Here is a 12,796-nt window from a genome sequence, read left to right as displayed (position 1 = left end):
ATTTAACTTGGAAGACCAATAGAGGTCATAAAATTAGGGACCATTGTAATGGGGCTTCTAAGGGAGGGAAGTTAGAACACAAAGGGTGAAAATTGAGTAATGGAATAGAAAGGGTTAACTGGTGTTGGGTGGGTGAAGATAGGGCAGAGAAGGGAACAGTAGGAGGGATAACTAACACTAAAGTACTTTCTAAAAAGTCATTTGGAAACCTACAACTATAGAATCTTCCTTAAATATGTACATTCACATTTATAAAAAGAGCTAAAATGGAGTCACCCTATAATGGGATAACAACACTCCTATACACCATAGATAGCAATAAAAAGCCCACCGACAGTGGAGTTGCTGGACTAAGCAGTCCCATAGACTCCTAAAACATTACAGGATAAAGCCATTGTTTTTGTTTACCCTCCAGAACATGATGGTAGGACCTTATCCCTGGAGACTCCACAGATTTGAATCAGAGAACATGGAGAAATGAAGCTGGTACTGACCTAGAATCTTCATCCCTAATGGGTAGTTTTCATTGTGCAGCAAGGTGCTATGCATGCTATCAGAGGAGAAAGTAATCATCAGTCTTCCATAGCTCTGATGCTTCTGAGCTACAATGATGACCACCCTGGCAAGACACAATCACAAATTTGATAGTGACACGAAGTCATAGGAATAACCAACTACTTTTTTGTTAGAGTTAAGAACTACTCCATAAACTGAAACCCATAAAAACATGGTTCTCAAGCCAAGAACTTGTATCTAGACAGATTCTAAGTCATATAGGAGAACCTACTATTATTCTACTAAGTGGATATAGTATTAAATTCCTTCCTAATAATGTATAATTGTATCCATAGATTAGTGCATTTTTTGAAACTACATCAGAGAAGCTAGCTTTTTCCGTAACATTGACACTTAGATACACAACAGCAACTCTAACCCACACCCTCTCCTTCAAAGGCTCGGGAATCATTGGGAGCAGAAAGGTTAGAAATTTTGTAAGAGACAGAGGCATGGATAATTATAAAAATACAGTGCTTCCCAGATACAGCAGGGCAGTTGCATGTATGAACTCACAGTGTTGTAAGAGCGTGCACAAATACTATCATGGGGAAAGAAGTTGAAAATGAAGTCTGCCCCTAACTTCAGAACTATTGACAATTGATAGCTGCTAGGAGAGGGAAAATCATTTTTCTTTAGGAGTGTGGCACCTGGTAACTGAATCATCCTCAAGTCAAAGGACACACATCCAAGAGGAAATGGACAACACAAATTGGACTTGATGGGTTTAAAAAATAGCACCTAATGTTGTGCACATAGGAAAGTAGACAGATCTGGTAAGGGTGATGAATATTATCATAATACATAAATTCTCAAAAAATTAATAAAATATTATCTTAGTAAGGGTTTTTATTGCTGTGAAGAGACACCATGACCATCTTTCCCCCTTTTTAATTTAAATTAGAAACAAGTTTGTTTTATATGTCAATCCTAGTTCCCTCTCCCTCCCCTCCTCTGCCCCCCACCAACCCCATATCATATGCCCTTTCTGCTCTCCAGGGAGGGTGAGGCCTTCCATGAGAGATCTTCAAAAACTGCCATATCATTTAGAGCAGGGCCTAGGCACTCCCATGTGTGTGTAGGTTGAGAAAGTATCTCTCTTTGTGTAATGGGCTCCCCAAATCCATTCTTTTGCTAGGGATAAATACTGATCCATTGCCAGAGGCCCCATAGATTGCCCAGACCTCCTAACTGACACCCATGTTCAGGGGGTCTGGGTAAGTCCTATGTTAGTTTCTCAGCTGTCAGTCTGGTGTCCATGAGCTCCCCCTTGTTCAGGTCAGCTGTTTTTGTGGGTTTCTTCAGCCTGGCATGACCACTCTTATAAAGGGAAACATATAATTGGGTCTTAGTCTAAAGAGTTTAGACTAAGAGTTAAAACTCTTAGTCTTAGACTAAAGAGTTTTAGTCCATTACAGTCATGCCAGAAAACATGGTAACACACAGCAGACATGGTGCTGGAGATGTGGCTGAGACGTGTACATTTGGATCTGGATCATTGGGCAACCGGAAGAGAGAGTGACACTGGGCCTGGCTTGAGCTTCTGAAACCTTTAGCTCAGCTCCAGTGACACTACCCCCAGTATTGTCGCACCTATTCCAACAAAGCCACACGTAATAGTGCCACTTCCTGTGAAATGAAAATAGGCCTATAGGGGCCATTTGTATTCAAACCAAACAAAATGTAAGAATGAAAAAAATAATGAAAAGGAAAACAGTTACTTTATTAGGGATGAAGGAGTCTTAAAGCTCAGTGACCCAAAATTGCAGCATCTGTGCACATTGCTGCAGGATGACTGTAGACTGATCTCCTGAGTAGCCTCAGATCTAGTAAATTTCCCATAAAAGCATGATTCTACAGTGTGAGCATTGTAATTCAGGATCTTTGATTTCACAGAGAGAGGTCACTTTAATTGTCCATAGAGCGTGTGACTTGTGATTAATCATCACAACACATCTTCTACTCCCCCAGTAAATCTCTTCCCAGAAGAGAGGCAGATCTTTGACCAGAAGTCACAATTGAAGTCAACTTGTCACCAGACTAACAAATAAACTTCTGTAGTTCAGATACCATCTTATCCACGGCTTAGTGATTATATGACAAATACCCAGAACAGGACAGGTGAGTGACGGGTGAACTTAGCAATTGTCTCTCTAAAAACCTCTAAGAAATTAAGACCCAACAAAATGAATGAATTCTTCAACTCCTAGGTGGAAATAAGAATCATAAATTAAGACCCAATGCCCAGAGGACAGAGTGAGCTAGGGAATAAGTAGTGGAGAGCTGTGTCCTGACCCTGTTCTCTAGACGAAATGAATCTTCGAAGAGAAAAGAACATGCCCTGCTTCAAACCCCAGGATCCTACAGAAAACACTCCACTGATCTTCATGACAACATATTTTTGCACTTTGTCTTCACATTGATGCTATGAAGTCAGCTACCTCTGTCCTCAGAAAATCCTGGAAGAAGCTGTTTAAGATTCTTCTCTTGATAATCTCTCTTCTGGTTCCAGAAAGAAGGTAACATAGCAGTTAGCTAAGGAAAATGGTAAAAATACAGTTGATGAATCTATGGCCCTGAAAAAAGTTCACTCTTCACTTTGGAAGAGGGTCTAAGATGTGTCAGGCATGGAAATAGTGCCTGTACCCTGTCTGTTCACTATCTTACTCATAATAACCCTTTCTGGAAGGCATTAATAATCCACTTGATGTTATAAGAAATTAAGGGAAGTAAAGTGTGCTTTGTAGAATTTACCTTAATTGTGCTACTTAAGTGTCATAATCCACGATAGCGTCTCATCTTCCAAAACAGCAGCCTTTTGAGTGCACAGATAAACACTCCTTGGAGTTTAATTTTATATAACTACAATAGAGAGTACTAACTGGATGCCAGGCACTTGGCAAATAGTATTTATGTAATTCTCAAAAGCACACTGCATGAGCAGGACTGGCAGTCTCCATCTTCCAGAAGGGGAGACCAATGTATGAAGATGTAATAACTTGTCTAACATACACAGCACAGAGGTTGGCCTCCAACCCTAATGGTCTAGCTTTGGAAGTCGTGCCCTTCCACACATCCTTTTCAGGCCAGTGAGGTCATGGAGTGCGCTGGAATAGTTTATTGTCTAGACTGGATGGAAAGTTAACTAATGAAAAAGCAAAACTTAATGTTCTACTTTGTTTCTGTGACTTAGCTTTAAGGGGACAGAAAGTGACTATGAAAAACACCCCAGATATTGAATCCTTGACCAGAAATCCACACAGCCCTGAAATCCTGCTTTGATGTCCCATTTCCTAGGTCACAATACAAAGTGGTTAAGACTAGAAGGAGCTGGCCAGTTCACAACAATATGTTAGCAGAGGAGATTCTTTTAATATTTAAACACTAACAAAAATCAAGTAACAGCTGTCTAATGAAAACATTTTTTTCTCAACTCACATCTAATTTTATTAACATTACTTTCACAATTTTCCCATTTCCCAGGAAAGTTTCTTAAGGCTCATCCATGGGAAACTACCGGGAGAGGGAACTGCTCTAAACACATACATTGCATGTTGTCAATACAAATCACAGCTCCCACCTCAATGCAGATAAGCAATAGTCTAGTCCACATGAACACCCACAGCCTAGAAACACAAACGCTGGTGGCACAAAAGGAAGTGTTATACTCTGAAAATGCTTACATGATATTTTATTGATCGTATCATAAAGAAAGTCATGAATTGAATTATTTACCAAACACAATTTTGTCAGATACAATGTGTGTGTGAAAGCTAACTACTTTTTATCCCATAGCATTAGAAAGTCTTGTTCCTAGTGTCTGGTAAAATGGAACTGAAAAACCAGGAAAGCAGTCCTTAGAAGAGAGAAATAGTAAATCCACTAAGGAATTAGTCCTTGAATTATGTCAAATTTGCCAGCGTTTATGATCTGGTCCTGAATTCTCTTTTATTCCACACTGTGAGCTTGACATAGCATTTACTTGTTTCATAATGGGAATAATATGTCTGTAGTGAAATAGTCAAGAACATAGAATGGCTTAAAGAAGTAAAGATAGCAGTGGAGGAAAACAGACATTTTGGCTGACCAGTCATATTATTTGATTAGACTGTGTGTTTCTCCCTTCATCTGCAGTTATCTGTATTATATGAAACACTTTGATGTTTAGAGTGTTTGAAATAACTTGTTATCCTTTAGATTGGGTTTGCCTTCTAAAAAATTGATTCCATATTTATAAGTTCATGAAGACTGACTTGTTCAAATTCTAAGGGAGATTGGCCATAATATCTAAGTTATTGGTAATTTTTAGTATCCTGTTACGGTGGTATATTTGGGGATATTTCAGATGCATTCAGATAATAATACAGTACAACTTTAAAATACTTGTTAACAAGATTGTCTTAACCCATGACACAAGAGTAGAAACAAAAAAAGCAAACTTATAAATCAATATACCCTAGGCTTCTGCAACATAATCAAATCTTACTCATTATTTTCTAATTTGAAAGGAAAATTGTACTATAAGAGGAGTCACTTTGCATAATTGCTCATATGCCCTTACTAGCACATAATATTATCAAAGTTTTAAATAACAGAAGTATTAAATATTCATTTAATCAAGAAATATAGGTTCTCAAGTTATGAAATACCATGAACATGGTCAGTGGAGACTGTTTTGCACAATTTAAATACAGAAGAGTCATCCAAATCTTTAGTAATTCTTAACCACTGAGCCATCTCTCCAGAGTCAAAGTTACTCTTAGATGGAAAAACTCTGAGTGTGTCACAGTGTTCCTCGGAGCATTGATTCTGCTCTTTTACTGTATCTGCTGCATTTATCTCAGACAATTTTAGTTCACCTTTGTTGTTCTTAGTTATGTGTATGTTTGGAGGAGTGCCTATGAGTTCAGATATCTGCAGAGGCTAGAAGTATGAGTCCTCCTCAAGCTAAAGGTAGAGGTGATGATGAGGCATTCCCCACCCCCACAAATTAGCATTTACAACATCAATCTAATTGGTTACTTCTAGCTAATATTCTTTCTTCTTTCTTAAAAGGAAGTTAATTTAGTTTTATCTCTAAGAATTTGGATACAAGAAAGAGTTACCCCCAAAATGGAATTCCTTTTGAAAGATTTTAAATAGCAGTTTAAAAACTAGAATTCTTATTTCCTTTCTCTTTTTTGTGATTTTTTAAAAATTTAAATTAGAAACAAGCTTGTTTAACATTTCAATCCCAGTTTTCTTTGCTCATCCCTTGCACCCCCCAACTCCCTATCCCATCTGCTTTCTGCTCTCCAGGGAGGGTGAGGCCTTCCATGGGGGAATCTTCAAAGTCTGTCAGATCATGTGGGTCAGGGCCTAGGCCCTCCTCTGTTGTCTAGTCTGAGACAGTATCCCTCTATGTGGAGTGGGCTCCCCAAGTCCATTCTTTTGCAAGGGATAAATACTGTTGTGCTACCAGAGGCCACATAGATTGATGAGGCCTCCTCACTCACAGATATGTTCAGGGGTCTGGATCAGTCCTATGATGGTTTCCCAGCTATCAGTATGGGGTCCATGAACTCCCCCTTATTCAAGTCAGCTATTTCTGTGGGTTTCACCAGCCTGGTATAGACCCCTTTGCTCATCACTCCACACTCTCTGCAACTGGATTCCAGTTCAGTTCAGTGTTTAGCTGTGGTTGTCTGCTTCTGCTTCCATCAGCTACTGGATGAAGGCTCTAGGATGGTATATAAGGTAGACATCAATCTCATTATCAGGGAAAGGCATTTAAGGTAAGTTTTCCACTATTGCTTAGATTGTTAGTAGGGGTCAGTCTTGGAGATCTCTGGACATTTCTCTAGTGCCAGATTTCTCTTTAAACCTATAATGACTCCCTCTATTATGGTATCTCTTATCTTGCTCTCCTCTATTCTTCTCCTGACTCAACCTTCCTGCTCCCTCTTGTCTTCCTCTCCCCTCCTCTTCTACCCTTCTCTTTCTCCTAGGCCCCTCTCTCTTCACTCCACGCTCCCAATTTGCTCAGGAGATCTTGTCCCTTTCCTCTTCTCCGGGGGACCATGTATGTCTCCCTTATGGCCCTCATTGTTTCCTAGCTTCTCTGTGGATTCTAAGCTGGTAATCCTTTGCTCTATGTCTAGAATCCATATATGAGTGAGTACATACCATGCTTGTCTTTTTATGACTGGGTTACCTCACTCAGGATGGTTTCTTCTGCTTCCATCCATTTGCCTGCGAATTTCAAGATCCCATTGTTTTTGTTTTTGTTTTTGTTTTTTTCCACTGAGCAGTACTCCATTTTGTAAATGTACCACATTTTCAATCTCCATTCTTCAGTTGAGGGGCTTTTAGGTTCTGGCTATTACATATAATGTGGTCATGAACATAGTTGAGCCAATGTCCTTGTTGTATGAATGTGCATCTTTTGGGTATATGCCTAAGAGTGGAATTGCTGGATCTTGTGTTAAGCTGATTCCCATTTTCCTGAGGAACTACCATGCTGATTTCCAAAGTGGCTGTACAAGTTGGCACCCCTGAGAAGTGGAGGAGTGTTCCCCTTTCTCCACATTGTCTCCAGCATAAACTATTTTGGTGTTCTTGATTTTAGCCATTCTGACAGGAGTCAGATGGTATCTCAGAGTTGTTTTGATTTGCAGTTCCCTGATGGCTAAGGATGTTGAGCGCTTTCTTAAGTGGCTATCAGTCATTTTAGATTCCTCTACTGAGAATTCTCTACTTAGTTCTGTACTCCACATTTTAATTGGATTATTTGGTGTTTTGGAGACTAGCTTCTTGAGTTCTTTTTATATTTTCGAGATCAGCCCTCTGTCAGATGTGGGGTTGGTAAATATCTTTTCCCATTCTGTGGGCTGCTGTTTTGTCTCATTGACTGTGTCCTTTGACTTGCAGGAGCTTCTCAGTTTCCGGAGGTGCCATTTATTAATTGTTGATCTCAGTGTCTGTGCTATTGGTGTTATATTCAGGAAGTGTTCTTCTGTACTAATTCATTTGAGAACACTTCACACTTTCTCTTCTAAGAGGTTCAGTATGGCTGGGTCTATGTTGAGGCCTATGATACATTTGGATTTAACTTTTATGCATGGCGATAGATATGGATCTATCTGCAATCTTCTATATGCCAGCATCCATTTATGCCAGCACCATTTGTTGAAGATGCTTTCTTTTTTCCATTGTATAACTTTGGCTTCTTTGTCAAAAATCAGGTGTGGATCCATACCAGGGTTTTCAACTTGATTCCATTAGTCTACCTGTCTGTTTTTGTGCCAGTAGCAAGCTGTTTTCAGGACTGTAGCTCTATAAGAGAACTTGAAGTCAGGCATGGTGATCCCTCCTGAAGTTCCTTTGTTGTACAGGGTTGTTTTGGCTATCCAATTCCACCACCACCACCAAATCTGGTATCTTCTTTAATTTCTTTCTTTAAAGACTCAATGTTCTTGCTGTACAGATCTTTCACCTGTTTGGTTAGCATTACCTCAAGATATTTTATGTTGTTTGTGGCTATTGTAAAGGGTGATGTTTCTCTGATTTCTTTCTCAGCCCATTTATCATCTGAATATAGTAGGGCTACTGATTCTTTTGAGTTAATCTTGTGTCCTGCCACTTTGCTGAAGGTGTTTATCAGCTGTAGGAGTTCCCTGGTAGAGTTTTTTGGGTCACTCATGTAGACTATCATATCATCTTCAAATAGTGAAAGTTTGACTTCTTCCTTTCCAATTTGTATCCCTATGATCTCCTTTTGTAGTCTTATTTCTCTAGCTAGAACTTCAAGTGCAATATTGAAGAGATATGGAGAGAGTGGACAGTTTTGTCTTGTTCCTGATTTTAGAGGAATCGCTTTGAGTTTCTCTTCATTTAGTTTGATGTTGACTGTTGGTTTACTGTATATTGCTTTTATTATATTTAGGTATGTTCCTGTTATCCCTCATGTCTCTAGGACCTTTATCATGAAGGGCTGTTGGATTTTGTCAAAGGCTTTTTCAACATCTATTCGAGTTATTTTTTTTTTTAATAATAAGAGAGTGAAATGGAAAAACTTCAATCTTTTAAAATATTAAAATGGGTTAAGGGAGATGAAAGCACATAATTTAAAAATATATATAATAACTGAAAAATATCATATCTTCATTTGTAGCTTTATTAAATATAAGATTATATAGGCTTACAGGATGGTTCCATGGTAAAGGTACTTATTGCCAAACCTGGTGAACTGATTCTGATCCCTGGGGAACTAAATGGTGGAAGGCAAGAGTCAACTCATGTAAGTTGTCCTTTGATCTCCACATGTGTGCTGTGGCATGCATGTACTCGCACATGGACACATGCATACACATACGTAAATACAGAAACATAAATTTGAAAACAAAATTAGTATCATTTTTAACATTTAGCAGTATGTCAAACAAAAATCAAAATATTTTAGACAGTATTTTAAAATATAAATATAATAATATGCAAGAATTATAACAAAATGATAGTAGAAATGTGGCAGGAAGGGTTTTGACATTACCTACTTGGGATATAGTTGTTGATATAGTTGAAGATGAATGTCACCCAGCTTTTTTGAAGTTTATATGGCTGTAACATGAAAACATCGACACATGTGAGGTAAGAAATACAACTCTAAGAGTTTTTCTCCTGAAATTTTGTAGTATAGTATATGATTAGGTGAATCATATAGGATTGTTTTCTTGTATATTGAAGGAATGCTTTGATGTGGGGTGTTTTCCAGTTGATGAAATCACCTTGTGTTAATGCTTATTCAATTAGTTCTTTGAATCCCAGTAGCTCACTGTGAAAATTCTGCAACAAATTCATAACTTGTAATTATTTTAAGGCCTCTTATAATAGTATATATCAGCAAGTAAAAGCAATAGTAGTTCTGTATTTTTGTATTTTATTTTTATGGAACACCAAGTAGTTATTTTATGAGGAAATAGCCAACATTTTCCAAAGAGGTCAAATCTTAGATTCAGGCTAATTATGGTACTGTCTTTGGCTAAGGAAGCCAAAAACTTGAGTCAGTTCTGAAAAGCAGCATCATTTATAGATTTAATTATAATTCTAGAAGTCTGAAGATCAAAAAGATGCTGAAATTTCGTATAATATGCAAAATTTCACAAATATATTTAAATATTTAAGGTATTTAAATATATTTAAATATTAAGGTAGTTTATTTTGGAATTCCATACATGTATATAATACATTCTGTTCATACTCAATGTCACACATTTTTTAAATCATCCTTCCCTGTTTAAGAGCCTCCTTTTTAATGTTTTTATTATTTTATTTTAATTAGAAAGAAGATTATTTTACATGTCAATATCATGTCCCTCTTCCTCCCCTCCTCCCTTGCCCCCACCAACTAACACCCTGCCTATCTCATACCCTTTCTGCTCCCAAGGGAGGGTGAGGCCTTCCATAGGGGTCTTCAGAGTCTGTCATATCCTTTGGGATAGGGCCTAGGCCAGCCCCCTTGTGTCTATGCTCAGGGAGTATCCCTCCATGTGGTATTGGTTCCCAAAGTCCAATCCTATGCTGGGGATAAGTACTGATCCACTACAAGGGGCCCCATAGATTTCCAAGGTCTCCTTACTGACACCCACATTCAGGGGTCTGGATCAGTCCCATGCTGGTTTCCCAGGTTTCAGTCTGGGGACCAAGAGCTAAGAGCCTCCTTCTTATCAACAAATTTTCCTACCATTATCATATCTTTTTGCTGCAAGGCTCACTGAGTTTAACCAGGACACCAATGTGGGAATAAGTATAGAGCTATTGACTGGACTATGAGCTCCAATATTTAAGACAATGGCTTCCTGTCTTTGATACTGAGCTGATGATTAGCAAACTATTCTGTTTCCTGTTTGGCAAAAAATAAACATGGTCAGCTATTTATAGGGTATTCATCAATTTCTGGTGTTTTCACAGATCACAGACAGATGAAAACACTCAACAGCCCCACTAACTCCAGCACCATCACTGGTTTCATCCTGCTGGGGTTCCTCTACCCCAGGGAAGGGCAGATCCTTCTCTTCGTGCTCTTCTTCATTGTCTACCTCCTCACCCTCATGGGCAATGCGTCCATCATCTGTGCTGTGTGCTGGGATCAGAGACTTCAAACCCCCATGTACCTCCTGCTGGCCAACTTCTCCTTCCTGGAGATCTGGTATGTCACCTCCACAGTTCCCAACATGCTGGCCAACTTCCTCTCTGACACCAAGGTCATCTCCTTCTCTGGGTGCTTCCTACAGTTCTATTTCTTCTTCTCCTTGGGGTCTACAGAATGCTTTTTCCTGGCAGTTATGGCCTTTGATCGCTACCTTGCCATCTGCAGGCCTCTACACTATCCTTCTCTTATGACTGGGCGCCTCTGTAACATCCTTGTGATCAGTTGCTGGGTGCTTGGTTTCCTCTGGTTCCCTGTTCCCATCATCATCATCTCCCAGATGTCCTTCTGTGGATCCAGGATTATAGACCATTTTGTATGTGACCCAGGCCCTCTGTTGGCCCTCAGCTGTTCTAGAGCCCCACTGATGGAATTTTTCTGGACAATAATAATGTCTCTGCTCCTCTTTGTTCCTTTTATCTACATCATGGGATCTTATATGTTGGTCCTGAGAGCTGTGTTTAGAGTTCCTTCAAGAGATGGACGAAGAAAGGCCTTCTCCACTTGTGGGCCCCATGTGACTGTGGTTTCTCTTTTCTATGGATCAGTGATGGTCATGTATGTGAGCCCAACAACTGAACATGCAGCTGGAAGGCAGAAGCTTGTGACTCTGATTTATTCTGTGGTTACTCCACTCATTAATCCTGTAATATACAGTCTGAGAAACAAAGATATGAAACTTGCAATGAAGAAATTACTGAAAATATAAATAATAATAATCAAACAAGACAAATCCATTTTGTATGTAGTTATATACTGTAGATATTATCCAACAACTAGAATAATTAAATTGTGTAATTTACATCAACATGGATAAAATGGGAGAATATTGTGTTAAGTAAAATAAGTCAGTCATATGAAGTCAAACAGTACATATTGTCATTTATGTGTAGAATGTTTTAAAAATGAATAGGACTGAGAAGTGTAGAGAAATAGAATATAGAATATCAATACTGTTTACAAAGGGTAAAGTTTGATAGTTACTCAACATCTATAATTGACTTTGGAATATGATAAATATGTCTGATATGTGTTAATTCTGTTTCATACAATTTGGCAAAGATTTTGAATGTTCCCAACATAAAAATACAATAAACACTTGAAATAATACTGATGACAATTACCTTGACATCACATACATTGTATTCATATACAAAATGTTACCCTATACCTCACAAATATGTACATTTATTGCATCAATTAAAAATGTAGATCCAGTCATATGTGATCATGCCTACATTCCCAGACATTAGGTGATTTGGTACAGAATGATCAGAAATTCAAGAGATTTTGGCTACATAGCAAGATTATGTTTCATAAAACACAATAGAAGAATGTGGTAGTTCATGCCTATGATACTCATATTTCCCATTGCTATAGTAATCACCGTGACCAAAAGCAATTTTGGAAGGAAAGGGATTACTTTGTATACAGATTATAATCCATCAATGAGAAGAGACAAGACAAGATTTTAAGGGAGGAAACTGGAGGCAGGAACTGAATCAGAGACCATGAAGGAGGTTGTTTTCCATGGCATGCTCAGCTTGCTTTCTTCTGAACCAAGGACCACCTGTCCAAGGAAAGCACCACCCACCCTGGGATTGACCCTCCCATATCAATTGTTTATCAAGAAAATACCACATAGACACGACCATAGGCCAATCCAATTGAGGTTAATCCTTGGTGGCTCTAATTTATATCAAGTTGACAAAAACTAGTCAATATATATGATCCCTTGTCAGCTTGACACACAAACACATTACTGGCAAATAACATTTCCTTTGTTTATTTCTAAACCACCATGTTAACACAGTAATTAAAAACTACAGTCCAACTTTAAAAAACCCCATATAATTTTAAATGTTTCAATATTTTAAAGTTTAGTGCGTCTTTAAAATATCCAAAGACTCTTGATGTGTCCCTATAAAATCCCAAATAAATTACATGCTTCTATTTTATTTTCCTTTTGGAGGTTTTATACATGAGGACTGTATTCACATTATTTCCGTCCTATTCATTCCCCTTCTTATCTCCTGTCATGCCTCCCACTCCCTCTCA

General features: G+C 38.4%; 1 protein-coding gene across 1 annotated transcript; it reads left to right on the top strand.

Annotated features, from left to right (window-relative positions):
* Nucleotides 1–10,478: 10,478 nt before the first annotated feature.
* Nucleotides 10,479–11,447, top strand: LOC100753970 (olfactory receptor 11G2). The gene has a single exon (XM_027386472.1). It carries the CDS (start codon nt 10,512–10,514, stop codon nt 11,445–11,447), a length of 936 nt encoding a protein of 311 aa, XP_027242273.1. The 5' UTR covers nt 10,479–10,511.
* Nucleotides 11,448–12,796: the final 1,349 nt, after the last annotated feature.

This window comes from Cricetulus griseus (genome assembly GCF_003668045.3).
Source record: "Cricetulus griseus strain 17A/GY chromosome 1 unlocalized genomic scaffold, alternate assembly CriGri-PICRH-1.0 chr1_1, whole genome shotgun sequence".
NCBI lineage: Eukaryota > Metazoa > Chordata > Mammalia > Rodentia > Cricetidae > Cricetulus > Cricetulus griseus.
This window is presented reverse-complemented; position numbering and strand designations above follow the sequence as displayed.

Excerpts from the sequence above, each read along its gene's own strand:
- LOC100753970 (XM_027386472.1), top strand. The coding sequence starts at position 10,512 with ATGAAAACACTCAACAGCCCCACTAACTCCAGCACCATCACTGGTTTC.